The sequence below is a fragment of the Lepidochelys olivacea genome (genome assembly GCF_965140295.1).
Source record: "Lepidochelys olivacea isolate rLepOli2 genome assembly, chromosome: 20".
Taxonomy (NCBI): domain Eukaryota; kingdom Metazoa; phylum Chordata; order Testudines; family Cheloniidae; genus Lepidochelys; species Lepidochelys olivacea.
Window position 1 is genome coordinate 14,063,471 of NC_140430.1, and position 26,109 is coordinate 14,089,579.

A 26,109-nucleotide genomic window follows, 5' to 3' on the forward strand; every position below is an offset into this window, starting at 1 on the left:
ATGGCCAGAGGCCTTTGTCCTCAACTTGGAGGATACGATGTTCAGGTGACTGATAGATGTTGTGGTGCAGGTTTCAAGAGACCTATGGGAACCTACTTGGATGTTTTTGGCCAAGCTCTCATGTGGTGAGATATAAATAAATTATAGTCCGAGCTGGAAGTGATGCCTATTGTTAAAGTTGCCTAACGTTTTCTATTATGACCCCCTGTTGCTTATCACTGTGCCAAACTTTGAACAGTTTGTGCTGGGACTTTCCATGCTTGCACTCTGTATAAGGACTGTTTTGGGGTGGGTTTTTTTTTTTTTTTTAAAGTTTTGGCAGAAACAGTTAATGCGCTTCAGAGAATGAGGTGAAGGGAAAAGTGAAATTGAAATGTTGTCAGGGGTTAGCCGTATATAATCATTAATGTGCCAGCCCTTATTGTCCACATCAAAACCTAACCGGATCTTGCCGAATTATATGGCTCTGAGCATCATCCTTTGTATGTGCTCCGCAGAGATTGCTCAAGGTTTGCTGCTAAAATCGCTGAACATTCCACCCGCACTAAGAATACTTGCTGACCATCCTGTACGCAGAGCCTGCTCACAGAGCTTGCATTACAGATGGGGAAGAGCAGAAGCTGCCACCCTGTCCTCAGGAAAGTGGTGGGAGCTAAGAGAGCAGAGCTGTCAGCTTGGTTCTTCCACTAACTCTGTGCACTTCCTGGCTTTTGGCTGTATTATTGAGTAAGAATATTGTTTTCCTCCTTTAACAGAAGTAACTGAGTGGTTGCACAAACTCACTTGTAGAGAGCTGAGGGATAGAACCCTGGTCTCTAATATTAGAGACTCAAATCTTCTCCGCAGCCATTCTGAGTGTGCGTGTTGGTGCTGTCTGTAACCACCCAGATCTCATTCCCTCGAGAGCCGGGAAACACAACTGTGGAATCCCGACTTCCACTTCGTTTCACTGCTTTGTGCAAATAGTCGTGTAAGCCAATGGTGAGGTGTGTGTTGTATGTACCTTTAATGGCTAACCCACGCAGAAAGCCGAGTCTACCACTGCTATTATTTATACTCCTTCAGCTCAAGGGATAATAGTTTGTACTGTGGATCTAATGGTTCTGGGTTCCAACCCTGCTGATCATCCATGCAGGGAACCGGTATGGCTCCATGTGATACACTTTCTGTCTTTCAATTTTCTCTTAAAATCCAAGGGAATTATAAAAATTAAACAAACTAAGGTTCAAAGTCAAGTGCTAAAGAATTGGCAGGTACAGGTACCAGAAATAAGGGTGCCTATGCAGTCTTAATTCTGCTCCTGTGTGTTCTGCAATTTTTAACTGCATGGTCACGTAGTACTTGTTCTATAGGACTTCTGCTGCTTTCATTGTTGTGGATGAATAATAAATGGGGCGGGTTTCAGAGTAACAGCCGTGTTAGTCTGTATTAGCAAAAAGAAAAGGAGTACTTGTGGCACCTTAGAGACTAACCAATTTATTTTAAATGGGGCAGAGGGTTATAAGAAGAGAGAGGATGTTCTCTTGTGGCAAAAGCACTGGATTGGGACCCAGGAGAGCTGGGTTCTTGATTATCTCTGTCATAGACTCCCTGTGTGATATTGGGCAAGACTCTTTTGTATACGCAAAAGTGGGTAAAATTAAATTTGCACAGACTACCTGAATTCTAGAATTCCCTAACTCTTGGGTGGCTAAATCCTCTAGGAAGCCTTGGAAATCTCATCCACCCATAATTCTCAGAGGCTATCACATTTCCCAAAGTCCCCGTAATGATTTTCAGCCTTAATGGTGTTTTTAATGTATTTTTTTGCTTGTAATAAATATATACATAAAATTAGGCTCAATTATTGTGCTGAGGATGTAATAGTGCCAGGCGGTGTTGCCTGGTGAATAGAACACTGGACTCTGGTACTCAGGAGACTTGGGGTCTGTTTCTGGCCTGCTGGTGACTTTGAACAAGCCACTTAACCTCTCTCTTCCTCAGTTTCCACATCTGAAAAATGGGGATAATGATGTTTATCTCCTTTGTAAAGTTCTTTGAGATCTCCTGGTCTGAAGGGCTATATAAGAGCTCAGTGATATTATCATCATCTCAATAGTCACCCTCAAACCGTGGCTGCTTCTGTTTCTTAATAGGATTGTCTCGATGAAGTGACAAAGGGGATTGTGGTCAAACTTTGTCCTACATGCAGCTCCAGGACAACTCCAGAATTTGGTTTTAATTTTACATGTTTGTAGTGTGGGATTGCAACCTTCAGATAGCTCATGAAAGCTCATGCTCAAATAAATTTCTAAGGTGCCACAAGTCCTCCTTTTCTTTTTGCGAATACAGACTAACACGGCAGCTACTCTGAAACCTTCAGATGCCACTCATCTAAGAATCAGTGAAGGGGACATCACTCCTGCTATACGTCTTCTAAAGATGTCATTAAAATGTCATCTGTGTCAAAAAATGTAAGCCTGCATGGAGCAGGGAAGCCAGTTTAAATGTTGTTACCTTTTTTGCGATGTGGAAAAGACTTTGTGGACATTCTGGGGCATATGACACTTACAGAAGTACTCAATCCACTGTAGTTTCTTTTCTCCTTTCTGCTTCACTTTAAGAAACTAACCTTTTAGCTTTAGGCCATTAACTGCAAAATCTGTGGCACACGGTGGTGAAATGGACAAGGCTTGCATGTTGGACACCTAGTTAATAGTAAAGCACTTTTATATAGTACTGTAGGTATTGCTTTGCTTTTGGTGTTGGTTGCCTTCAAAAGATAGGGATCGTCTACTGCCTGGGTAAAGTGTGTGCTAGGTAAACAGGCTACTGTAATGTGTTCCCATTAGGTGTCTTTGATGCAAGGCATTCAGGACCTTAACTGATGAATGCATGCATGAAAGTACTCAGCTGAGGCTCTTTTTGTAGTGCAAAACAGCTGAGTACAAAAGAGGAGGCTAACATTCATGCCACCTGCCAAGCTCATGCAGCCAGGGGGCGGAGAGTGGAGCTCACAGGGTTTTCCACCTTCCAAACACAGCGGGCTAGTGGCTGGAACAAGGCTGCATTTTTAAATTTCAAATCATTGTTTACCTTTGTGATCTGGATGGAAGCATTCTGTGTGAATTGCTGGAGAGCACAAGCTCTGAATGGCGGCTACTTGGGTCAGGGCACTTGTTTCCTAATCAGGGAGTCCCGCAAGAAGCAGCAGCCTGTGTGGTCAAACAGAATTATTGTAATGTGTTTGTTTACAAAATCTGCACCAAGGAAATACCTTGACTTTGTCTCACCAATTTCTCCTCCTACACTCAATTTGGCTGTCATTCGACCACAGGGGCAACTTGGGCCCCAATCCTGTAGAGGGATCTGTGCAGGCAGACCCTTATGCTCTCACACTGTCCCATTGCATTATGAACCGCACTGGATATTCTCCTTCTCATGTTCCCCTCAATCGCAGTCTTGAGACATTTTGTAGATACTAGCTTTGAGCCTATGCCATCAGTTATAGTGTGAGTTTCTGCTAAGGGTGGTGTAAAATTTTCACTACTTTAGTTTTCTCTGCCATTCTCGGACTATTTGTACCTCAATCCCTTGTGATTAGTTTTGCAGCAGTTTGTTTCCTCTGGCTTCAGATAGTATTTTGTATTCCTGTGGAGCAGTTAGCAGAGATAGTGCTGTCACACTGGGTCTTTCTCTATAACCTTCATCAAAATATGGTGCATCGTTCATGTTTCAGCCATGTTTGAGAATGTGAACCAGTTTCTTCTCCTCTTTCCTTTTCCCACTACCTGCACAAGCATGCTGGTAGAAGGAACTTGGCTTCAGGGTTCAGTAAAGTATTTGAATAGATGCATGCTAAGCCACTGAATGTAGGAGAGGAACAGAGCAAAAATGTTGTTTTTAAAGGCCCATGTCAAAGAAATAACCCTTTGAAACATGTTTCCTTGTGACAGGTTTCAGAGGAGCAGCAGTGTTAGTCTGTATCCGCAAAAAGAAAAGGAGGACTTGTGGCACCTTAGAGACTAAGGTTACCAAATGCATCCCTAACTTGCCCAACTGTGTGTCATAACTCTGTTCTTGTGGGGTTTCCCATAGCTGTTGGGTTGCTAGCACAAATACATGATTTTTTAAATATTTTTTTTAAAGAGACCTTGTATCTGGGGGAGATGAGACCTCCACATGGTGCGTACTCTTGGGGGTGGGAAGAGGGGTAAATTAGGTTCCACTTTAGGGCAAGGAGCCTTGACAAGATCCCTTTTTAACTTACTGTAATTGTTTCATTGATCACATCAAATTACCCAACTTCAGAAAATAATTCAGTTGTGTAATACTTAACGTTCAGTATCTCAGCTTCTTGTAGATGGTTTGTTTCTTTCCCCTCACTCTCCACAAAAGATAGTTTCATTTTAATTGAAGAAATATCCATAATACTGGTATCTGAGAAGTCGAGTCCCCACCTTGTATGATTCAATAAGAGGAAACCGGTTTGTTTGGGAGTTTTTCCCCTGAAACTGTCAAAACAAAACCTTGGTACTGCGTGGCTGGCTTCAGCCAAATTTGAACTCTGTTCAGCTTCAAACCCTTGATAATAGGAAGTGTGTACTGGAAATACTCAGAACATCTTGCCTCATATTACAGCATTGTATTTGCATAGGCTTTTATACTGTCTTTAAGTCAGAGGAAAGTGTAAAGGAAAGCCATTAATTAGTGAAAATGCCCATGTCTTTCATATAACAATGTTCTGGAAATTTTCACTCTGTTTAATTCCATCCATTGCAGTGTTCAGGTTGTGCCAATTTTAAAGTTACTCTCCCTTCTGGAGCCAGAATGAAGTTTCTGAGAACTGTAACTGAGTTGATTTAGCAGACAGATACCACGGGGCTGCTGCAAACTAGTCTGCTCAGAGACCTGTTCCTTAGCTTGCACCTCGCTTTAGAACTTTGCCTTGTGCAACTTATGATTCAGGAAAGTATTGGCAGCTATACTGGTTTGACAGGTTTGGTATTCTGTGCAAATGTCCTGCATTGTTTACATCAGATCTGACTGTAAGTAGCGTCTGTTAAAAAGGGGTTAGAATGAGGGACAGGGGATGGATCACTTGATGATTACCTGTTCTGTTCATTCCCTCTGGGGCACCTGGCATTGACCACTTTCAGAAGACAGGATACTGGGCTAGGTGGACCTTTGATCTGACCCAGTCTGGCCATTCTTATGTATTACTCAGTTGCCACTGTGAAACCAAACTTGTTCTCTTACGTCAGGAAAAAGCGGTTAAAGTTTTGTGAGTTTTTTTTCCCCCCAGAGGAATTCAATTTAATTTAACTTGCAGCATAAAACCCTCTAACAATTAAAGGATATCATAGAACTTGCTGAGTAGCTTCAAGTCATTAAACACCAAACTAAAATACAATTACTCAATATGCTTTAGTATAGCTTCGAAGCAGCACACTCTTCTCCAAGGAGTACCATGTGTTCCCCACTCAGCTGTCCATAACTCAAAAGAATTAACATAGAGCCTCTCCAATTTACACAAATGACTATGATTGCAGATTAATGAATTTTGCAAATTAGCAAGTTAAGCAAACAAGATAAAATCAAGGATACTGCATTGCAAAGTGTACTTTACTTCTTTATGTGGCTAGTGTAGTTTAATTTTATTTGATCTGCTATAGTATCTGTAGTGCAATATATTTTAGAGAAATTACAAATACTGGATAGTGTAGGATCTTGCTGTCGTTCTGGGCTATAAAATCTGCTGAGAAATGGGAAGAGAATGGGGTCTTGGGAGAATTATTGGATTTGTGAGCTAGAAAGCTTCTTTTAATGTTTTTCTGAAGCTACCAACTACCACAGACCAAAAATAAACTTTCGTACACAGAACTATTGCATGTATAAGAAATATTTTGGGTGCGTTTGGATTGGTCACGTTAGTTCCTCTTTGCTTTATTTGTACTTGGCAGTGTCGCTTTAATTAAAAAAAATCTTGTGGCTTTTTTTGTCTCTTTGTAGTATCCGTTACATTTCAGAGTTAAAATTTATTTTCTCATTTAGTGATTTATTTATTTATTTTGCTTTCCTCTTTATCCAGGATGGGTTTAACCGTTGCAAACATTGCAGAGTTTGTATAAGACACAGTTGTGTTCGGATCCTACATAAAGGTGAATATTGTGGGCATTTTTTTCAAGGTCAACAGTGGCGGATCTAAAAATATTCTGTCTAGAATCCAGAGGGCATTCCTCACCCAGTTTTAGAACATAAAAAAAAAAAATCCCAACCTATCATTTTTCTCAGACCAGTGGCTTGAAAAACAAGAAACCACTTTGTCTGTAAAAACCGTCTGCCAAGACTCTCTCGTTTTTGGGTCTTCCGTCTTTAGTGTGAGACTGATGCAGAATTAGCATAGTGCTTACAGCATTTTGAACCCCCCTCCAGAGGCAATCATAGGCCCCCCGTCCATCTTCATACACCGTTACCTACAGGATGTAGTTTGTCTGTTTCCTCCTGATTGTGGTCAGTGAAAGGGCTCCTGTTTTGCTGCATTTGTGTCATCCTTGCTCGTCTTACTTGCTTGTATCTTTCATTTGTACTTCATCCAGTTGGATTAGTAATGGCCACCTAAATTGTGAGACCTTTACCTTAATGCGGTGGCACATTTGGTTACCCTTTAATGCCTGCTTTGCACCGGGGTTCCCCTTTGACACTTAAAATTAAGGTGCTCCAGTGTCTCTGTCAATGTACTGGCACCTGTTTGGTATTTCAGCACCAGAAAGGGGTGGGTGTACTTTGTCTGCAGGTATGTCTGGGAGGAAGGGAGGAGGTATGTCTGTGCTCGGCATGTTCAAACTGTGTTCATACAACAGGATTATGTCCATGATAGGCAATCTTGTTTCACGCTGGCTTTTGCCATGTCAGGTGAAGGAGCAACAGATACATATGGCCAAAGCAGGGGTGAAACTGCTTCAAAATTAAAGGGACCGTATTAGAATTGGGTCAGCTTCATTTTGAAGATGTTGGAGCTGTACGTCCATGGCAACTCTCTCATCAGTCTTATCTGAAAAAATATTCCTTGTTTGGAACCCAGAGCATTGAAAAATATACTTGCATAGCTATTAATATACATCAGTAGGTCTCAACATATTTACCATGGTAGGCCACATATGCAGTTCTCTGTGTTATGTGGGCCGCATTCACACAATATATATACTACTTGTATGACCCTGAGGATGTCACATGGGCTGCAGCTGTATGCTGATCCTGCCGTGGGTTGAGAACCACTGATGTACATTCAATGCTTCTGTAACCTGGGAACGGTCTGTGATCTGGGCAGAATGATTTGACAAGCAGTCTATATTAATGAAGATGATGAAAGTAAATTGTCAGGCTTTGTTCCTTCTCATAAAATACCGCTGTATTCTGGTGACTTCAGAGCATTCTGCTATGTGAAGAATGAAGAGTGCATGCCTTCCCTTTTTTTTAGTGGTCTTTTTTCCCCCTCTTGCAATAATTTATGCCATGATTAGAATCAAATAATTGCTTGCCAGAATGAACCCTTTTTTTTCTTCTGTTTATGAAATGCCAACAGAAGATGGCGTAGAAATGTAGTTTTTTGCATGTTTGAAGATTGGAATGAGGCTAGGAGTCAGTAATGACAGGAAGCTGGGGTTTTTCAGGCCCATTGTTGTGTTTGTACATATCTCTTGTGCACATTTTTACTCATGTAACAGTAGTTCCTCAAAGACGGCACACAAATGATAGAGTGTATGCACAGTGCTATACAGGCTGTTGTTAATTTACGAAGTTAAAAAAAAATCCTTGTTTCCCTCCGCTCTGTTGTCAGAGTGTAAACATGTTGCAAGAACTTGAGTAATGAAAATGTTCTGTCCTAAAATTGCTAAACTTTGTAGGGAGCCTGGAATGCTGCTGCTGACTAGTACAGGAGCTCCAAGCCAAGACTTTCAAAAGTGACTAGAAAGCTTGTGTGGGTTTTGTTTGTTTTGGGGTTCCTTTTTTGGGGGGGAGGGGGCTTATCTTGAGACATCAGCCCTCTTTAAAGGTGTTACAGAAAGTGCTAAGCCGCCTATAGTGGCAAACTCACGCATCCGATGAAGTGAGCTGTAGCTCACGAAAGCTTATGCTCAAACAAATTTGTTAATCTCTAAGGTGCCACAAGTCCTCCTTTTCTCCTAGTGTAGGTGCTTTTGCTGATATGTCTTATACCTGGTTCCCAAAGGAAACAAGCTGTAGTAGCAAAAGCACTTTAACGGTGGTATAAAGGCATAGGGCTTTTGCCAGTAGAGAAATATCATTTAAAAAATGACACTCTCTAACTGACATTACTGTGCCAGTAAAAATTTCTAGTGTAAACCTGTCCTGAATCACTAGCCACTTAAAAAAACCATACTTCAGTTCATGGCGGTAGCTGTTTTAAATAATCTAGCAAGTGTTTTCTGGGGCAAGATACTGCATTTGTGTCTAAAAATTGTTACATTGTGTTTACCTGAGAAGCCAATGCTAGTACGGCCTGAAAAGGAAGGCCAAACTGTCCTAAGAACTTAAATTTAATTGTGTGAATGGGCTAGTCACATGGATTTTATTTGCAGTTTTTTTTCAATTGGTTCTAACCTGGTCAGTCAGCCTGCAGTGTTTGTTTCCTTTCCCTTCATCCTTCTCAGTGGTGTTTATATGATGCCATTTGTTTACATATGTTCCTAGCAGCATTGAAGAATTTGGAGTTGATTGTGTATGTTCAGATACCAAGTGACCAGATCAGATAATGAATTGTACTGCGCTTCAAAAATGTCTGAGGGAAGTGTTGTGCAATGCATGGTTGCTTCTGAGAGTTCCCATGGGGTATGCTTGTTCTAGGACTGATATTTTGTTGGGTTACAGAGTAGTAGCCGTGTTAGTCTGTATTCACAGAAAGAAAAGGAGGACTTGTGGCACCTTAGAGACTAACCAATTTATTTGAGCATAAGCTTTTGTGAGCTACGGCTCACTTCATCGGATGCTGAGCTGCTGCCCTTTTATTTTAAGTTCCCACTTTTGAGGTGCACACTGAGCTTATTTGCAAATTGTGACTGAGCTCCCTCATCCAAAAAATAGTGTTCATTAACTCTTTCCCTGCAAAGTAAACCATTAGGCAAGAGAGTCTGATTCTCTCTCTCCCTCCCCACCCCCATTGGTTTTGTCTGGTGCTCCTAGCCATATACTGGTTCTTGCAGCCTAAGGCTTCATTGATTACAGCCATGAGTGCAAGTGCTTAGTGCAGGCAGGCGAAACCAGCAATTGCACTAGTGGTATTTTCCCTACTTTCAAACAGTCGTCAGCTCCCTTGGTGCAAATAGTGGCTTTGCCTGCAGACGGTAGGGGTTGTATTGATGCAGCTGTTCTGATGGCTGTAAGCAGGGCAAATTCCGGTGCTTGGACAAGACCTAATTTTGGGGATGGGAGAGGAAGAGAAAACGTGTAATGTTTAAAAGTATATATAGTCATTTTATACATATTCTCTTGCCCACAGTCAAATATGTAGCTTTTCGTGTACTTCACAGGTCTCTGGAGCCCTTAACACATGTTAGATGGTCACTGACATCTGAAGTTAGCCATTTATTTATATATTGTTCTTAGCTTGACTCTTGGGCCTTCTGCCATGTCTTTATTCCTATAGGATTAGGACTATAGTGACACCTGCTGGTGAAAGCAGACTTATTAATCAACTAAGAATAGTTGGTTAGGTCTCAGAGGGGTAGTAGCCATGTTAGTCTGTATCCATGTTGTAATCCTCGTTGTAGTAGTTGGTTAGGCAACTTCTTGTGAACCTTTTACCCAATCAGCATTGCTCAAAATGGGACACTGTTCTTCAGCTGCAGGAATAGAGTCTAATACTGATCGTTAAGTGCTGTGTTTTGACTGGAGAGTCTCAACATTTAAATTCTGCGTGGCTGTAACCTCTCATATCTCAGTGAAGGTGTTTTCATGTTTGAAGTATCTTAGAGTGAAAATTTCACAGTGGTCTGGGTTTAAATCTAATAATTTTTCCTGTCTTGCAAAGATAGAGGTGGCCTTTTCACTTCACACCCAATCCCTCAAACAGTCTCATTCTTTCTTTTCAAGTCTTTGTACTTTGTGGTGTGGTGTTCTTTAACAAGCATGTTCTAACTATGGAGAGTGAAGCTTCTTGTCGTTATGTATAGAGAGAGTTATGGGAAATAACAGCTGGGTTGAGGCTGCAGAGCTGCTTGACAAAGAATGTGCGTGGGTGCTGCTTTTGCAGCCTTGGAAGGCTTGTAATCTGTAGCTCTGCTTCTCTCCATAATCGCCTCGTAATCCCAGAGGAAGAACTGAATTTTCAAAGGGTCTCAACCGAGTCTAAATGACACATGCAAGGTTTTGAGGCAGCTTTTGAAAATGGATATCAGTAATTCCAGGATATCTGGGTGTTTATCTCTTCCGGGCAGGTTTCTCCAAACACTAGCCTTTGAAAGCACACCCCCTTTTCCATGACACCCCCACCCCACCCCCGCAATATTATACTAGTACCTTGATGCACTCAAAAACACCCACTTCCGTTAACGGCATAGCATGTCTCCCAGCGCTAGGGCACTGTCTATACGGGCGCATTACAGCGCTAAAACTTGCTGCGCTCAGCGGGATGTTTTTTCAGACCCCTGACCGAGAAAGTTGTAGCACTGTAAATTGTCAGTGTAGACAAGCCCTAAGACAGCACAGCACTTAGCACAAGGCAGCTGCAAACATGAAGTGAGACGATCCCTGCCCAGCAAGCTTTCAGTCTAAGTAGAGGAGTCCAGCAAAGGATGGGAGGGGAAACAGAGGCATCAGGAGGTGGGGTTGCCCGACGCCATGCAGCAAATGAGTACTGGAGCTGGGAACAGAACTCTGGTCTTCTGAGACCTGGACTAGTACATTGTCCGCTGGCCCATGCTTCACCTCTCTTCCTTGGTTTTCTGTGTCTTGAAGAAGACTTTTTAAATCAGGAATTTTAAATGGTCCCACACACTCTAATGGGTTTAAGCTAGTCCATACTGAAAGGCTTATTTGTGAGCTCTGTACAGGTCTGTTGTCTATATACTTGAATTGCTTTAGCTAAACTGAGAGAGCCTAGCTTTGGATCTGCTAAGCTTTAACTAGACTGGTCTGTATTGTGCAGAACTAATTCATGTGAATTGTCTGTGTTCAGTTGGTAGGCCTGTCTGTCTACAAGTTGTTTTTAATGCACAGTTCCTTAACCTTGTGGTATTGTTTATTGATTTACAGCAGAGGTTCTCAAACTTTTGTACTGGTGATCCCTTTCACACAGCAAGCCTCTGAGTGTGACCCCCCCCCCCATAAATTAAAAACACTTTTTTATATAGTTAATACCATTATAAATGCTGGAGGCAAAGTGGGGCTTGGGGTGGAGGCTGACAGCTTGTGACCCCCCAGGTAATAACCTCATGATCCCCTGAGGGGTCCCGACCCCCAGTTTGAGAACCCCTGATTTAGGGATATAGATAATCTTTTAGAATTCTAATAAAGAAAAATTACTCATCTCACTTGGTTACAATCTGCCTAAGTGCTATACTTGTGGTATCCCAGATCCTTCACTTCATAACCCTTCTCCATATCACTAAAATAATTCCATACTTTATCAGCAACCTGAGTAGTAGCTTAAATGGCTGGTATTGAGAGGGTTAACCTCTCATTTTGCTCATTAGTATTGCACAACAGAGGATTGATTCACTTTTGTACGTGGACATTAACAGTCATTTTGAATTGAATCAATACAGACTATGGCAACTCCACTGAATTCCAAACCATACCTTAGTGCCCAAATTCACATTGCCACAAGAAGCTTCCTTCTGCTTCTAACTGATAAGGAAATTCACAACACATTAATCTCCTTCAGACTTGCCTACGGAGAAACTGCAATGGAGTGGCACCAATTGCAAGCTGACTGGAGCCTTACTGTCTTCATTTATTTGCTCTGATACAAGCCATCTGTGATAGCTGTTGGTGTACTACACCAGTGCAAACCCCAAGCTGCTATAAAACAGTTTGCACAGGCTCGGCCTATTCCAGTTTCCTGCAGCGTGAGCTGCACCTGTGCAAACAGCAGCTGATGATGGTTGTGTTTTAAAAATCAGGTCACTCTTTGGGGGAGGGCCTGTATCTTATCAACCAAATGGCCCCCCAGATTTGCACCTCAGACTACACCCGGGATCCTGAAGCGACATTCCAAATTTCAAACTGATCACAGTATGGATTTTAGGAAAGGATCAAAAATTTGGCTTTAAACAGCAACCTTAACTATGCTACAGCTCTTACAATGCCATAATCGCTTCATGCATCAGTCCAATGAAAACATATGAGTTTAAATCTGTTGTTGGACCTATTGGCATATGTTAATTGCAGCTGAAAACAGATTACACAGCCTGCTGTTTCTGCACCACTTACTGTGTTTTCAGCATTAAAATAATCACGCAGTGGAGCTTGAAGGAAAGTAAAACACTTGAGAAGTGTAGCTAGGGTTATTGAAGAAGCAATTAGATGACAGCATAAGCGTGGAGCAATAAAATGGAAATGAAAATTGATAGGCTTAAAAGCTTGCCATCCCTCCCACCCCCCCTTTACAAATGTTTAATATGTTCGTCTGTATTTGGAAGCTTGTCGGTGACACGCTTTAGTTCCTATGGTTTTTGTAATTAGGTATCGCTCCTTGAGATGGAGAATGCCTCGCGTGAACCGTGCCAGACGATTTTTCAACTTTATACATCTCTTTCTGTGCTCGCAGTCATTAGCCAGCTAGCGAGCGCCAACAATATCTGCGTTGATAGACGCTACTAAAACTACAGTCTCTCCCAGGCTGCTTTATTTATTGCTGTTCCTCATTTTATTGTTGGGAGGCTTTGCATCTGTTTTGTGGATTAGCTCCTGGATTGTTGCTTTAATCATTTTAAACTAAACAGATACTTAAAGGAAAACTGTCCTCATTCTGATCAGCCTAGCAGTCTAAAAGTACCAAAGAGAGAAACTTTTTTGCTTTGAATAAACCGTGAGACATTATTAAAACCTCTAAAATTTGCACGCATCTGGCCTTTGTGTTGCAAGTGGAAACTGACTATGTTTTTTTCCATTCCTGCTTGCTGCCAGGATCTGAAAGAATGTCATTTTTAGTGTATGGCTAGCGCTGGGCACGGAAATGCCAGCTTGCAATGGAAAGGCTACTCCATTTCTGTCTGGGCAAGGTGAGAACTGCCCTTCTGCTCCTGCTTCATCTTCGCCTTTAAGCTCATCAAACACACAGTCTACAACTGTTGCCTTGACTTGGGAATAATGTTAGCTAAGTAGTGACCTTGGCGAAAATACAGGCTGTCCTATGCCCTAACTCTCTCTGCTGCCCATAAGACACAAGTAACCAGCATGTTAGGATGTTGGCTGTAATATTGTTCTGTGTTATACCCTGTGTATTACTCAGGAATCTGCCCATTTCAGAGCTGTGCCAGAGGAAACTGTACATTTTCCATTCAGTAACAATAAAGGAGTTCTTTAGTTTATGCTGATGCCGACTCTGGTAACATGTATTTAACATAGTTGGAACTTTTTACATTTGCAAACGTACTGTAAGCACTTCTGAAAAGTTCTACTTACAACAGAACTTCTGAGACTGAACTTTCCATTAATCCGAGGTCTGTTTTGTTGCCTTGAAATCTGCATAGTGTGAGAATTGTGTAGATTGTCTCTGGGGTCTGTACGTTTAGAATACTAAAGTTCTGGCTGGACTTTATGCTCACAGTTCTTGCCAGAAGTGGTACATGCTTGGCCTAGGGAAATGCTGTGTAATATAACTTGGCTGCAGACTTTTGTGTGTACTCTCAGGTTTAGCTTTAAAATTGTAGACACTTTTTGGAAGCTGGGGGCAAGAGAAGAGTAAAGTCACAGTCAGTAATCCAGAGTGCGTTTTACTGAAGTACATACTTTCATAGCTATGATTATGTAGCCCAGCTAATAAAGTCTCAGACTTACAAACAAGTAAGAGAAGAGACACCCATTCTTTGGAAATCTGAACATCTGGAGTGAAATCCTGGTCCCCGAGGAGTCAATTGCAGTTTTGCTACTGACTTCGGTGGTGGAGTTTTGCACGCTTATTTTGTCTCTGTTTTCCAGAGTGGGTTAACCGAAATGGTTTAAATAGTTGGCAGATAAGAATATTGACTTACTCAATTCTATTTTCCTGAAAGACACACATGCTCTACAACTGCCTTAAACCTCGATAACTCTGGCAAATCTATGGAGTAAAGAAAGGAAGTTTTGTTTTGATCTCCTCTCCTGGGTCCATTTTGGATAAGGATGCCAGTGATTCGTTGGGGGAGGAGAAAGTCAAAAAGTAACTTGTTCAGTGTTCCCTAAGGGGAGTCGGGGAGGATTGGACCAGGTTGTTTCTTTTTGACCCTGACAATGGTTTGTGTAAGGAAGCTTTGTACAGGAAACGGGGGTGGGGCAAAATTAATAACTTCCCAAATCTAAATTGAGACCGCAGAAGGGTCTGTAGAGGGGCAGCTAACTCCTGGCCACATGACTGTCTAGAAAATACAGTGGGAGAATTCACCAAGATTAGTCCACAATAGAATCCAACTGACACCATCAAGACCCCCATGCATAGGTAATAGTAGAGTTTGGTCGGGATTTTTACATCTACACTTAGCAGAGCATTTATGCTCTTCGCTCCATTTACTTGTATTTAAAGTGCCTTGGCAAGGGTGGAGCTGCTTTACAAATATCACTGTGGACTTCCATTCTTCACTCAGGACGCCCCCTTCGTAGGAGCTCCTTCAGATGTGTGGCATGACTCTCTATCACGTGTATAAAATGCCAGCTAGCAATTAGACGAGTGATTGTAGTTGTTTTTCCTTCTTTTTAATTTCCTCATTGGTTAGGGTTTGCTGGTTAAGATGTTGATCCAAAAGTAATGCAGATATTTCCCTCTAGGTGATCATGGTGCTCAGTTGGGCCTGCATGGTGGAGGGGGTGACGGAATAGGAGACGAAAACGCTACTGTGGAAGAAGGGGAGACTAGTCCAGACCCACAGCCACAAGGCCGAAGGATGCGGAGAGAAGCCTGCACCTGCCCATACTGCAAAGACAGCGAAGGACGGTAGGATTTGCTAACTGGGTACCTCAAACTGTAAGCGGGATTGTCAATATGATGGTAGGGAGTTTCAGAAACCCAGAGGGATGGAGACTGTAAGTCACTTAGCAGCCTTGGCCTTCAAGAACTAAAGTCAATCCAGGCTGCACTCTTAATAAAATAGGTTGACAGGTCGGATGATTACAGTAGTGCTCTCTCCCGGGAGCCCTAGGACCAGGTCTGGTGAAGGGTGGGTAACAGTAATTTTGGGGCACATGCTGGGTGCCTCATATTAAACTGACGTGGTCAGAACTGAGCAATCTTGGTCTCTCCGCTTCCCATCCTTGTAGAACTGGAATAGTGGAGTGAGGGGCTGATGATGTCAGACTGGGTTGGCATCAGCTCAGTTGCATGAGAGGAGGAGGGAAACTTGCACTAAATCTACTAACGTTCTGCTTTGGTTTCAGCTAGTGTTATAGTTCCTGGGTGCTCCTGAAACTAAACTTACACATGGAAGCTGTTCAGAGTCTTTTGTTTTGTTTTTCCCCTTAAAACTTCGCCATGAGTAACTGAAAGATTTTTACTGTCTCTGGATTGAACGTGCACTGCGTTCGCGGTCATCAGGTTATAAAGTGTTTGCTTCAGTGGCTTCCTCTTCCATTGCTAAAGTATTATCGGGTGCAGAAAAAGGGCTAAACCTCATGGCTGAAATGAGCATGTTCCTGTTGTGAGAAATTGAGGGCTGAGCCCTGTATATTCCTGTGGCCTGGGTTCTTCTGCCAGAGAACAGTGCTCCAGAATGGCAGGGTTTGTTTAAAAATGGGGAGAGACTGGTCAGAGTGAGGCGGAGTGGAGTCTAGGCTCCTAGTGTCTACTCTGTGCTTCGGTTGCTGCATTGGAGAAATGCAGCTAGCTCCCTGCCTCGCTGGTGAGGAGACCTTAGCACGTGTTAAAGCTTTGAGCGGTATCGCAGAAGGCGCTAAAGTAGGGCTGAAACAAAATACAGAGTCAGCATAAACCCCACAAGGCCAGAAATGTGCATCGGAGACCGTAATTCCCTCCTTTTTGGCACCTCGTCATGCCTAGGTCTTTAGGGGGTATCTCCAAACAGTGGCAGGGCCATTGGTGTACATTAAGGACAGAATTTCAGTTGTCAGCTATGTGACGGGCCTGCCTGGCCAGTAGCGGTCGCTCAGAATGAACAGCAGCTTGAGCTCCCCTTTAAAATCTGTGAACACAGCCATTCCCGTTCCCTCCGTCCCCTCCCTCCCACCGCCTCTTCCTCTTTTCCCATTGACTTGCTCTTCATGTCATACCCCGCATGCTCCATTGCTGGGCTCGGCCCGCATGCCCCATTGCTTTCACAGTGGCTTTGTTACACTGGAGAATTTTTAGTTAAAAATGTACTGAAAAGGGGAGTGGGGAGAGACCCCATGGAACAAAAAGTTTCTTACACACACAGTGAAAATAGGGACAGATTTGTTGAGGAGCCACCTGCCGGGCCATGTCTTCTGACGACTCCTGAAGAGGCTCCTGTTCTGTTTTTTCACTGAGGATTTAAGTGACTCCTCTGTGGCCCCTCTGAAGCCCTCACATCCACCATCTCTTCCCCCCCCCCCCGACTTAGACTTTTTAAAACTGGCAGTTTACCTGCTCGTAACAGTTCCCAGTCTGACTTTAATTGGGGAGTGTTTTCGTGCACATGTGGTACAGGTTTGACTCTCCCAATAACACTTCACTCTTTATAAGAACCTGTCATCCAAAGGTGTGGATACAGTTACCAACCCAATAGTGCTCAGCATCTTTTACCTCTGGAGTACCTTGTAGCCACCAATCCCCAAGGATGCGGACGTCCTCTTCGTTTGACAGAGGGTTAGACTGAAGCATCGAGTGGGAGCTGACTTGCTGGTGGTCATAGAGCAGAGCCAAGACTAGAGAGCCCTGATTCCTCTAGCCAGAAGACCGTCCTTCCCACTTCCCTGTGTTTCTAATGTCAGCCCAGCATCTGAGCAGTAAGTAGGCATGTCTAGTCAGTGCTCTGATCAGTGACTGGTAACCTGGGGTTTCCATTGTGTGAGCTCAGCAGCCACGCCGGATGCCACGTTTAGGAAGCTGATGTTTCACCTCCCTGTTAGCGAGAGTTGAGAGGCTCTGTAAATTAATGTCTTGATTGATCTGGATTCTTCCAGGGGTTCTGGGGATCCCGGTAAGAAGAAGCAGCACATCTGCCACATCCCAGGCTGCGGGAAGGTGTATGGCAAGACATCCCACCTGCGGGCTCACCTCCGGTGGCATACTGGGGAGAGACCTTTCGTCTGCAGCTGGATGTTCTGCGGGAAGCGCTTCACGCGCAGTGACGAGCTGCAGCGGCATAAGCGCACGCACACAGGTAAGCCCGGGAACCTGCCCTGGCTGCGAAGGGAGCAAAGGTGCACTTAAAGCCGGGGCTGGGGGAGCCTTCACATTTTCTCTAGCCTTGTATGTATGTTGCAAGGGTTTCCAAGATCCTTGTGATTGCCAGCGCTCTCCACTATATGCCTGGTGTTGCCCAGTGTTCATCATCTGTTGCTTTGGGTTTCTGCAGTACAAGTATATTTACAGGTTCTGTCACGAGCTGTACAAAACCATGACTCTTCTGTTCATTCGCAGCTGCATTAAGTGAATCCTCTGCAGTACTTTCAGCTGAGAAGTTTTCCTCGCCTTAGGAGCCCCGAAACAAGGAACAGCTAGAACTGTTCAGAAAGCCGCCCGCAGGGGGAAGTAACATTCAGAGTAGGGGGAGATAAATGTGAGAGGGTCTGAGAGGCCATCATCGAGACAGAGCCAAAGAAATAACACATCTGAGCCCGATCTCACTCTTGAGAGCATCCACACTGAGCAGAGCCCTGTTGAAATCCGGGGGAGCTCTTTGTGAGTGCATGATTCACAGTTCAGGGTTAGGGCCTTCAATGTTATAGGGGAGAGGGTGTGTTTTACTCCACATAATAAATTCAGTTTGGCAGGTGGGTGGATGAATTCTTCTTTGCTACATCCCACATAATTCTGAGACTTTGGTTCTAGTGCTGTAACTAAATGGCTTTTGACACCTGGTATGTTTTCATCACCAGTAAATCTGCTTTGGTCAGAAGTTGTATAAAGTGAAAGAGAAAGCCGGTGAGAGGAGAATATGAAGACACTTGGATGTTAGCAGCTGGCGGAAGGCACTGACTGCAAGTCTTGTGAGAGCAGGACTCCGCCCCTCAGAAATAAGCTATCTTTCACTGAAGGGCAGTTGAAAAGTGCTGCGCCCCCTCTCTCTCCCTTAATACCTGTCGAGGTTGCTCTGTGAGCTTCATCTAGGCAGTAGCCGAAAATTGCTTCTTATTCAGATTTCAGTTTGTATGTTGAACCCTTGTTTGTTTGTTACAATGTGGCTCTTCCTGGTGGAAAGGTTTGGCTTCCCATAAGGACGTTAAGCAAGCGCATTGTTGCAATGGCTGAGCGGTTCTTCTCTCCCGTTGCTGTTTACAGGTGAGAAGAAATTTGCCTGCCCGGAGTGCCCAAAACGCTTCATGAGGAGCGACCACCTGTCCAAGCACATCAAGACCCACCAAAACAAGAAGGGAGGCACAGCCAACAATGTGGCCATGAACGTCTCTGCGGTCTCCATGGACACAGGGACTTCAGAGGGAAACAGTGGGCCAACCCCATCGGCCCTCATCGCAACCAACATGGTGGCCATGGAAGCCATTTGTCCCGAGGGCATCGCACGCCTTGCAAGCAGCGGCATCAATGTCATGCAAGTGGCAGATCTCCAGTCCATCAACATCAGCGGGAATGGATTTTGAGACTCTGTGAACCACAAGTCATGGACAGTGTCCAAATCTGGGGTTCAAGGTAGCATGGGTCTAAGAGCCGACTGGAGAGGGAGAAGATAAATATTTCGTTGCTAGTGTGCTGAGATGGTAGGGTCAGTCACACCTTCTAGCACAAGAGCCCAGTTCCTCTCTGCCAGGAATGCTACTTGAAAACAAGGCCCGGCGATCGGCTCAGACCTCTGAGGCCCAGTGACTACATGGGGATGCCAGAGCTTTTTTTGACTCGACTTTCCCCTCTCCCCCATAACTTCTCCCCTATCTTTCCCTCAGTAGGTACCCCTGATGCCAACATGCCTTGGTAAATGTATATGATCATTGAAATACTTTTTAGCGCAAAAAAAAAAAAGATTCTATATTATTATTATATATATAAAAATATAAAACGTGTTCATTTGAGCAAGGGAAAAAAATTGCTGCGACCAAAGTGTTTGGTCTATTTTGGATGCCTTATCTTTGAACAGATGACCCCGTGGGTAGTTAATGAGACAATACCCAAGCTGTTGTTCAGATGCTATATTACATTTTACATTGTAACCTTAAGAAAATTAGCTTTTTGTATGCTCTGCTTTTAGGTTTCTTTTTTTCCTTAATTTTTTTAATTATTTGGGTGAGGTTTTCTTCATATAAAACAGTCACCCTCTTCCTTCCCCGCCTTATTCCCTTCATTGCTTTATTTTAAATTGTATTTGCTGCAGAGATTCTCTTATCCAAGTTATTTTAACCCTTGCTGTTTCATTCGGAGCATAAGTGTACATGTAAAATTGATTGTAAAGGTTTTTGTGCGGGTTCACTCGAGCTATTTACCAGAAGAGGGTCCGGGACCCATAATGCAGTCTGAGTTTTTTGCGGGGGAGGGAAGGGGCGTCTTGGGCAAATTTATTTTTCTGCAGTCGGTCTTAAAAACAAAACGCCAATGTCAGTGCGTCCAGGGCTGGTGAGATGAAGACACCTCAAGTGTCGAGTGGCAAAAACCAATGAATTAGCTGAAAATGCAGTGGAGAAGAGACCACCGATAACACTGTGTCTATCCATAGTATCGTGCCTAGTCTGATTAAAATGTAGCATGAGGGGATGCCTGTTTGCATCCCTAATCTGAGGGTTACTGCAGAGCAGCTGCTGATGCTAGTGCAGAGGGTGAGTAGAAATACACTGTTGGTCAGACTGGCAGGCTGCTGGTACATTTGTAAATGGCAGGGAGTTTGTCTGCCAGACATGGACATCAGGCATCGGGTGCTTAGTGGACATGTTACACAGTCCCGTACTGGGGCTGTTTGTTAATGGGACGCAGGTCTCTTATTCAGATTAAATCATCACATCATCTTGCCAGAATTTTTTCTTCCAACACTACATTGCTTTTCTGTCTCCAAGGCTTCCCCGTTCTTTCAGAGATTTCCAAACCAGTAATTGGAAACAAAGAAATTTCCTGGCCATCTTTTCCTCTTAGTCTTTTTCAAGCCCATGGTGGGTCTGGAGGCTGGTAGTTTTGAATCGTTCTAGACTCCTCTGTCCAACTCACTCTTGGTCCCCCGCCCTTCCTGCTGCAGCCACAACAAAGTGGGTGTTCCCTAAGGCCCGTCCATTTCCCCTAGCCCTTCTGTGAAGCCCAGCTGAAACGGAGCGAGCTGTCCCTACAACAGCATAAAATTGCAGGAAGAGGACATCGTGCACTGTAGATTATGTGGGGGCTTCAGGATTTAGAATCCCTCCAGATGAGAATTCAGTCACCTTCATGTGTGTCACCCACCATCCCTTGACCCACAAATCATCCTTGGTAATGAAGCTGTGTGTCATTCGTGAACTCATGCATTTCAGTGCTTGGTGACTTCTTTAGTAAATCTTTGGTTCAGAGACACCTGATGGAAAGACAAGGGCTTGAAGAATCCTCTAGGAATAGGGTGAATTTTATTTAATTAGGACGATAAGCAGTGTTCTGGTGTGTTTTCATATAAAAATAAATGCAGGAAACTGCCATATACTCCTGCAACCTGGTGTTTGATAGCTTATTAGTGCAGGCAGGTGATGGTGGTTTTAATTTGTAAGCTGGATCTTCTGTTGAATCCCTTTGCTAGGGAAGGTAGAAACATTGGGGTTTGCATTAACCAGAATCAAGGCTGAGCTGCAATGGAGCCCTTGTCTGGAAGAGCAGGAGGCAAAGGTCTGTGTCTGTTGTGTGGAAAGGTTTTTATATTTGGAACTCTGTTGGAAAATGCAGCAGCTTTGGAAGTTAAAAATTAAAATCCCTTCGTATGGGTTGCTGTTGATTATGTAACTATATATAATATCAAACCATGTAAAACAAATCTGGTGTAGGGTGCAGAGGATAGTGTTAGGCCAGTGTTAATTGTTCCTCTCAAAAAGAGGAAGGAAAGAGGTAAGTAGCAGGTGGGAGGGCAGGTATTACAGTGGAATCAGTGTCTCTCTCCACATTTTGGTCCCATGGTTCTTGCTGATTTTCAGCACACATGGAGGTATTGGACTCTCTTCCATTCCATTTTCATGGTTTTTGCTGGGAGGCTTCTAGGGAGTTTTTTATGCATGTGCATGGAATTGCAGGAAGGCAACCTGTTTGGTAGGGAGAAACCCCAAACAACGTTGGGGTGAAATAAAACTTTATATGAACCTGAATCACACCTGTAAATGGTGCTTACTTTCTCTCTAACTAAAAGCAAGTGTGATTCTGCTGTATATTTTATATACACCTTGCATATAAACACTTCTTTTCACCTGTTCTACCTAAGGAAAATACACTTGAAATGAGGCAAATGCCGTGTGCTTAGGGGCTTTATAAGAAAGTTCAGGAATGGTGGATGTTCTTAATTATTTCAGTAGCTCTCCTAGACCAGTTGCTGAGAGCACAGAGGCAGTTTTGATAAGAAAGCCACTCATTGGCACCGACACTGAGAGGTGGTTTTTGCCGAGTCTAGTACAGCAGGTTTCTTCTCTATTCTAGTGTTGCTTGGAAAGTGAGGGAGATGATGCATCAAGGCTTTTGGGTCAGGAATAGCAAATGAGACCATGGTGTTCCAATCAAACAGAAGCTAACAGTGTGCCTCTCGGAAGATTATTGCTTGGACACTGTGCAGTTCTGGGATCTAAGCATCCTTCCTGCGTCAAACCAGCTGAGTTCTAGAGAACTGAATTCTTGGCGAGGTGGGGAAACAGATGTGTTAGTCAGACTAGTATCATGGGATAGCAGTAACAGATCATTCTAAAATGACCAGGGGCTTCTGTGCTGCTAGCTTACAATACCACAGACGGGCAACTTCTCTCTGAATTCCCTTTTCTCTTACACGAGAGCCAAATTCTTTCCCCTCGTCATGGGATGTGATGCAACCCAGAACACCAGGAACCGGTATTTCTAATCAAGCTGCCATTAAGACACACAGGCTGACCATGGTTGCCAAGGTAGCTGGGCTCTGAAGAGCCGATCACTCAGAAATAACTTTTTTTTTTTAGCGTAATGCAAACCTCAGCACTAATCCCCAATTGTCTTGTTTGCTTTAAAATCCTGTTGTTTTTTTAACTCTGTATGAAAATTCCCTGCAACTGGGGGATATTACAGGTTCCTTTCTCAGATCTGAGTTAAATTTTTGGCAAGGTCTGTCTGTCAGCCAGTTCCCTTGTCTTCATTCTGGGTGTGGCTCGCTCACTTAGGTTTGGAGAGAGATTTCTTCCACAGCGGGATGTGAGAGTTTTGTACCTTTACCAATTCATGACTGCGCGGTGACCTTCCCTCACCAGACTCTGTGTCTGTGTTTTCAGATCATCAGCATGCTTTGTCAGTTTCAAACAGCAGTACCTCCCCCTTTGCACCTGCAAAATGCCTCCTTGTCTTCAAAGCAGAAATCGGTGCATGCTGGCAGGAGGCAAAGTCCTGCCAAACTGTGAAGTGTGAACACATTTTTACCTTTTAAAAAAAATAAATACAGGGAGGGAGGAATCTTAGCTATCACTGTAAATTCCTCTGGCTGATTTCTTTCTTCTCTCTATCTCTATTTTTGGACTTGTATATTTTTATATAGGAAACTTTAAACATTTGTATTTTTTTAACAATCTGTGAAGCACTATGAATTCCAGTTGTGTCAAATGTCAATATCTTCCGCATCTTGTGAATACTGGAAGCTACGGATGGTTAGTAGAAAGCAGTGTTTAAAAAAAAAAACCACACATTTCAGTAACTGACTCATTAGGCTATTCGGGTGCCCATTGCTAGAACAGCTACCTGAGAACATTGCCAATTCCTCCTTGTCACTTGCATTCTTTAATGTATTGAGGTCCAAGGTAGATTTAGAGAAGTTCTGGAAACTACCCAGGTTACATCACTTGGTGACCACATTGTCAGTAGTTATCCAGTATGTCAAATGCAGCAGAATGCTGGGGGAGCCCGTGTCTCCACTGAGAACATAATGTACTTTCATCTTCCGTCCACATAGCTGTCCACTAATCCAGGATTGTCACTTAAGAAGCCTAGTATAACCTGAGAAGAGTTCGAAAGGATCCCTAATTGTAATTTCCTTGTCCTTGTGGGGCTGTGTAACCTAACTAGAAGGGAAAGTGGTGGTCAGCCTGGACGGTATTGTCTTGTTTCTAAAGCGCCGTCTTTGAGAAATATTCTTTGGACTGAGGTTTCTACAGGTTTCACTGTGACATTGTTGAACAGGTCCCAGCAATGGAAAGTTCACCACAGAGGAATGGTGCTTTTTTTCCATCCATTAGGGAACCAGAATTAATCTGTAGTTTCCTGTGGAAACAAATGGCCCTGCATGCGTCTCCGCTCCTCAGTGATTTAAAATCTTAAAAATCAGACCCATTACACTCAGGGCTGTGAAAGATTGTGAGCCCTGAGTGCTGTAGATAGGTCATCCTAACTCCCGGTGTAGATGGAGCGAGGTCAATGGGATCTTCTGTTGACCTGGCTACTGCCTCTGAGAGGTGAATTAGCTCCATTGGCAGAAGGAGTTTTCCTGTCTACATAGGAAGCATGGACGCTTCGGCACAGCTTGTAGACATGGTTACACCGTGTGTCAGATCCAAGAGCAGCAGCACCAACGTAGGCATCAGGACAACTTTTTACAGATTGGAGGTGGAAATCAAGCAGAAGACCACGGGTATGGACTGTGCCTTGAACCTAGGTGAAGTGGCTGGTCCTAGCTGCAAGGGCAATGCAGTTCTTGCCTAAATCCAGGCAAACTGTAGGGTAGATGTTTGCTAAAGGCTAATTCCCAATGTCCCGTCCCCATCCCGGTCCTGTTAACGTACATGATGGACCAGCTAATACAAAGAACATAAAGTATCTGAGAACCTTGGTACAACGCCATAGCCTCTCTGGCCCAGATCCACAAAGGTTTTTGGCTTCTAACTTTCATTGATTTCAGTGGAAGTTAGAACCCTAAATACCTTTGGGGATCTGGGCTTTTGTGTCTTAGATAAGCCCAGCTCTTTGGGGGCAGTGGGAAGAAGAGGAGGCAGAGGGAGAATGTATTCTTGGGCTGCTGCAGCTCTTGGGGATCTGAACAGCCTCTCCATTTGCAAAAGAAAATTTCGCCTTGAGGTTTAGAAATGAGATTTCTCCGTCCCTGCTGACCAGCCACAGCTTTCACGGACTTCACCGGGAGCCTCATTGCCATTGCTCAGCTCACTTTGGAGAGGCTAATGCATGCCAGTCTCATTAGACAGTCGCTTGTTAATACCCATCACCCTCCTCTGCTCATTCGGCTTGCCCTGTTTATCAACCGCAGTTGAGGGCCTGTAGCTGGCTCGCAGCAGACTATATCCCGTGCTGTGCCAAGTTCCATGTGCCATACTGGGCCTGGTATCCTTGCTTTGTATCCTACGGTAACAAGTTTGGGTTGGTTTATGGTGGTTTGGGCCACAATGCTGATGGCCTGTTGCAAACTCAGTGGGAGAAATCTTGACCCTTTTACAACCAAGGCAAAGCTCCCGTTGACGTCAGTGGGGCTAGGTGTCACCCCTGTGTCTGTTGCTTCCGTTAAATGAATTGCACTGTTCACTCAAGCACATGACTGGCTGCTTCTGTGTCAGGCTCTCAGGTGCGACGGGGAGCACCTGTATAACTTTGAGATCTGCAGTTCCCTGTGGAATTAACTGTGCCTTTTTATACAGGGGTTCCAAGTGGCCAAACCGTTTGCAGGCAGGATTGCACTGGGCTGTTTTTACCCCCTTTTTTTTTTTTACCCCACGATGGCTCAAAATGGTCTCTTCCCGCTTTAATCTACCCAGCACTGTTTTTCCTCAAACTTGATTAGCAATTCACTTCCCCCACCCCGCCTGCTGGGGAAATAACACGTGTCCACTACTCTATGCATTACAGTGGGGTTGTGTGCATGGGGTGTGGCTAGTTCAAGCCAATGCCCGTTGCTTTTGTGAGCTAACGTGCGCCAATACCCCCCGCCCCGAGGGTTAGTGAAACCATTTCACCAGCACTTCCTGTAGCTCCCTGGTCCCTCCTCCGACCGCCTCCCCCATCATTCCAAAGAGGAGCCTCAATTCGATTCACCTTTTGGGTGCTGACAGCACACGCTTCGCGCAACCTGTAACACTGGCAATAATTCTTTCGCTGTGTAAAGACTGTTTTATCCTGTAATAATGTCTTTGTGCTTTTTTTTAATCCAATTGCCGATGTAATGATGTCAGAAACACATTTTAAAAGTGTTTTTTTTTTTTTTTTTTTTGTACAAAGATTAGATTAAAATGTAGTTTGGCTCCTTTGTAAACCGATTACAACTTTTTTTTTTTAAGGTAAATAAACAAGCGTCTACGGACGGCATGGTGACGTTTGTGCTTTAAAGAGTAAAGAATATTTCCGTGCCCGTCAGCATTCACCTTGCGCTCAAGCGCCTTTGCCCAATCCCTGTTGCCTTGCTTCTTGGTGACTGCAGTTTGTAAATGTATTTTTGTTCCTACAGCCCTGTCGCAAATGAGAAAGCAAATGTCGCTGGATGGCTGTAGGCTATCTTTCCGTGGACTTCATCGGGCTGTGGATCAGGCCCTGTTGGAATCTGGTGGAGAGAATCTTTATCACAGATGAAGAGACAAACCCAACTCATGTGTCCATCTGTCTTGAACTTTATTGTTCATAAGAACTGCCATGCTAGGTCAGACCGGTGGACCATCTAGCCCAGTATTCGG

At 43.8% G+C, this 26,109-nt stretch overlaps 1 protein-coding gene across 2 annotated transcripts in view; it reads left to right on the top strand.

Moving 5' to 3' along the window:
• The window catches only part of SP1 (Sp1 transcription factor), a 33,917-nt gene extending 8,199 nt beyond the window's left edge, over positions 1-25,718 (top strand). The window contains exons 4-6 of one of the 2 annotated variants that reach the window (XM_084610802.1): positions 14,965-15,130; positions 17,293-17,492; positions 18,614-25,717. In XM_084610802.1, coding sequence (XP_084466928.1) covers positions 14,965-15,130; positions 17,293-17,492; positions 18,614-18,930 — 683 coding nt within the window. In that variant the 3' untranslated portion in view covers positions 18,931-25,717. Of the gene's footprint in view, positions 1-14,964; positions 15,131-17,292; positions 17,493-18,613 lie in introns of both variants that reach the window. The other variant, XM_084610803.1, reaches the window with a different exon arrangement.
• Positions 25,719-26,109: the final 391 nt, after the last annotated feature.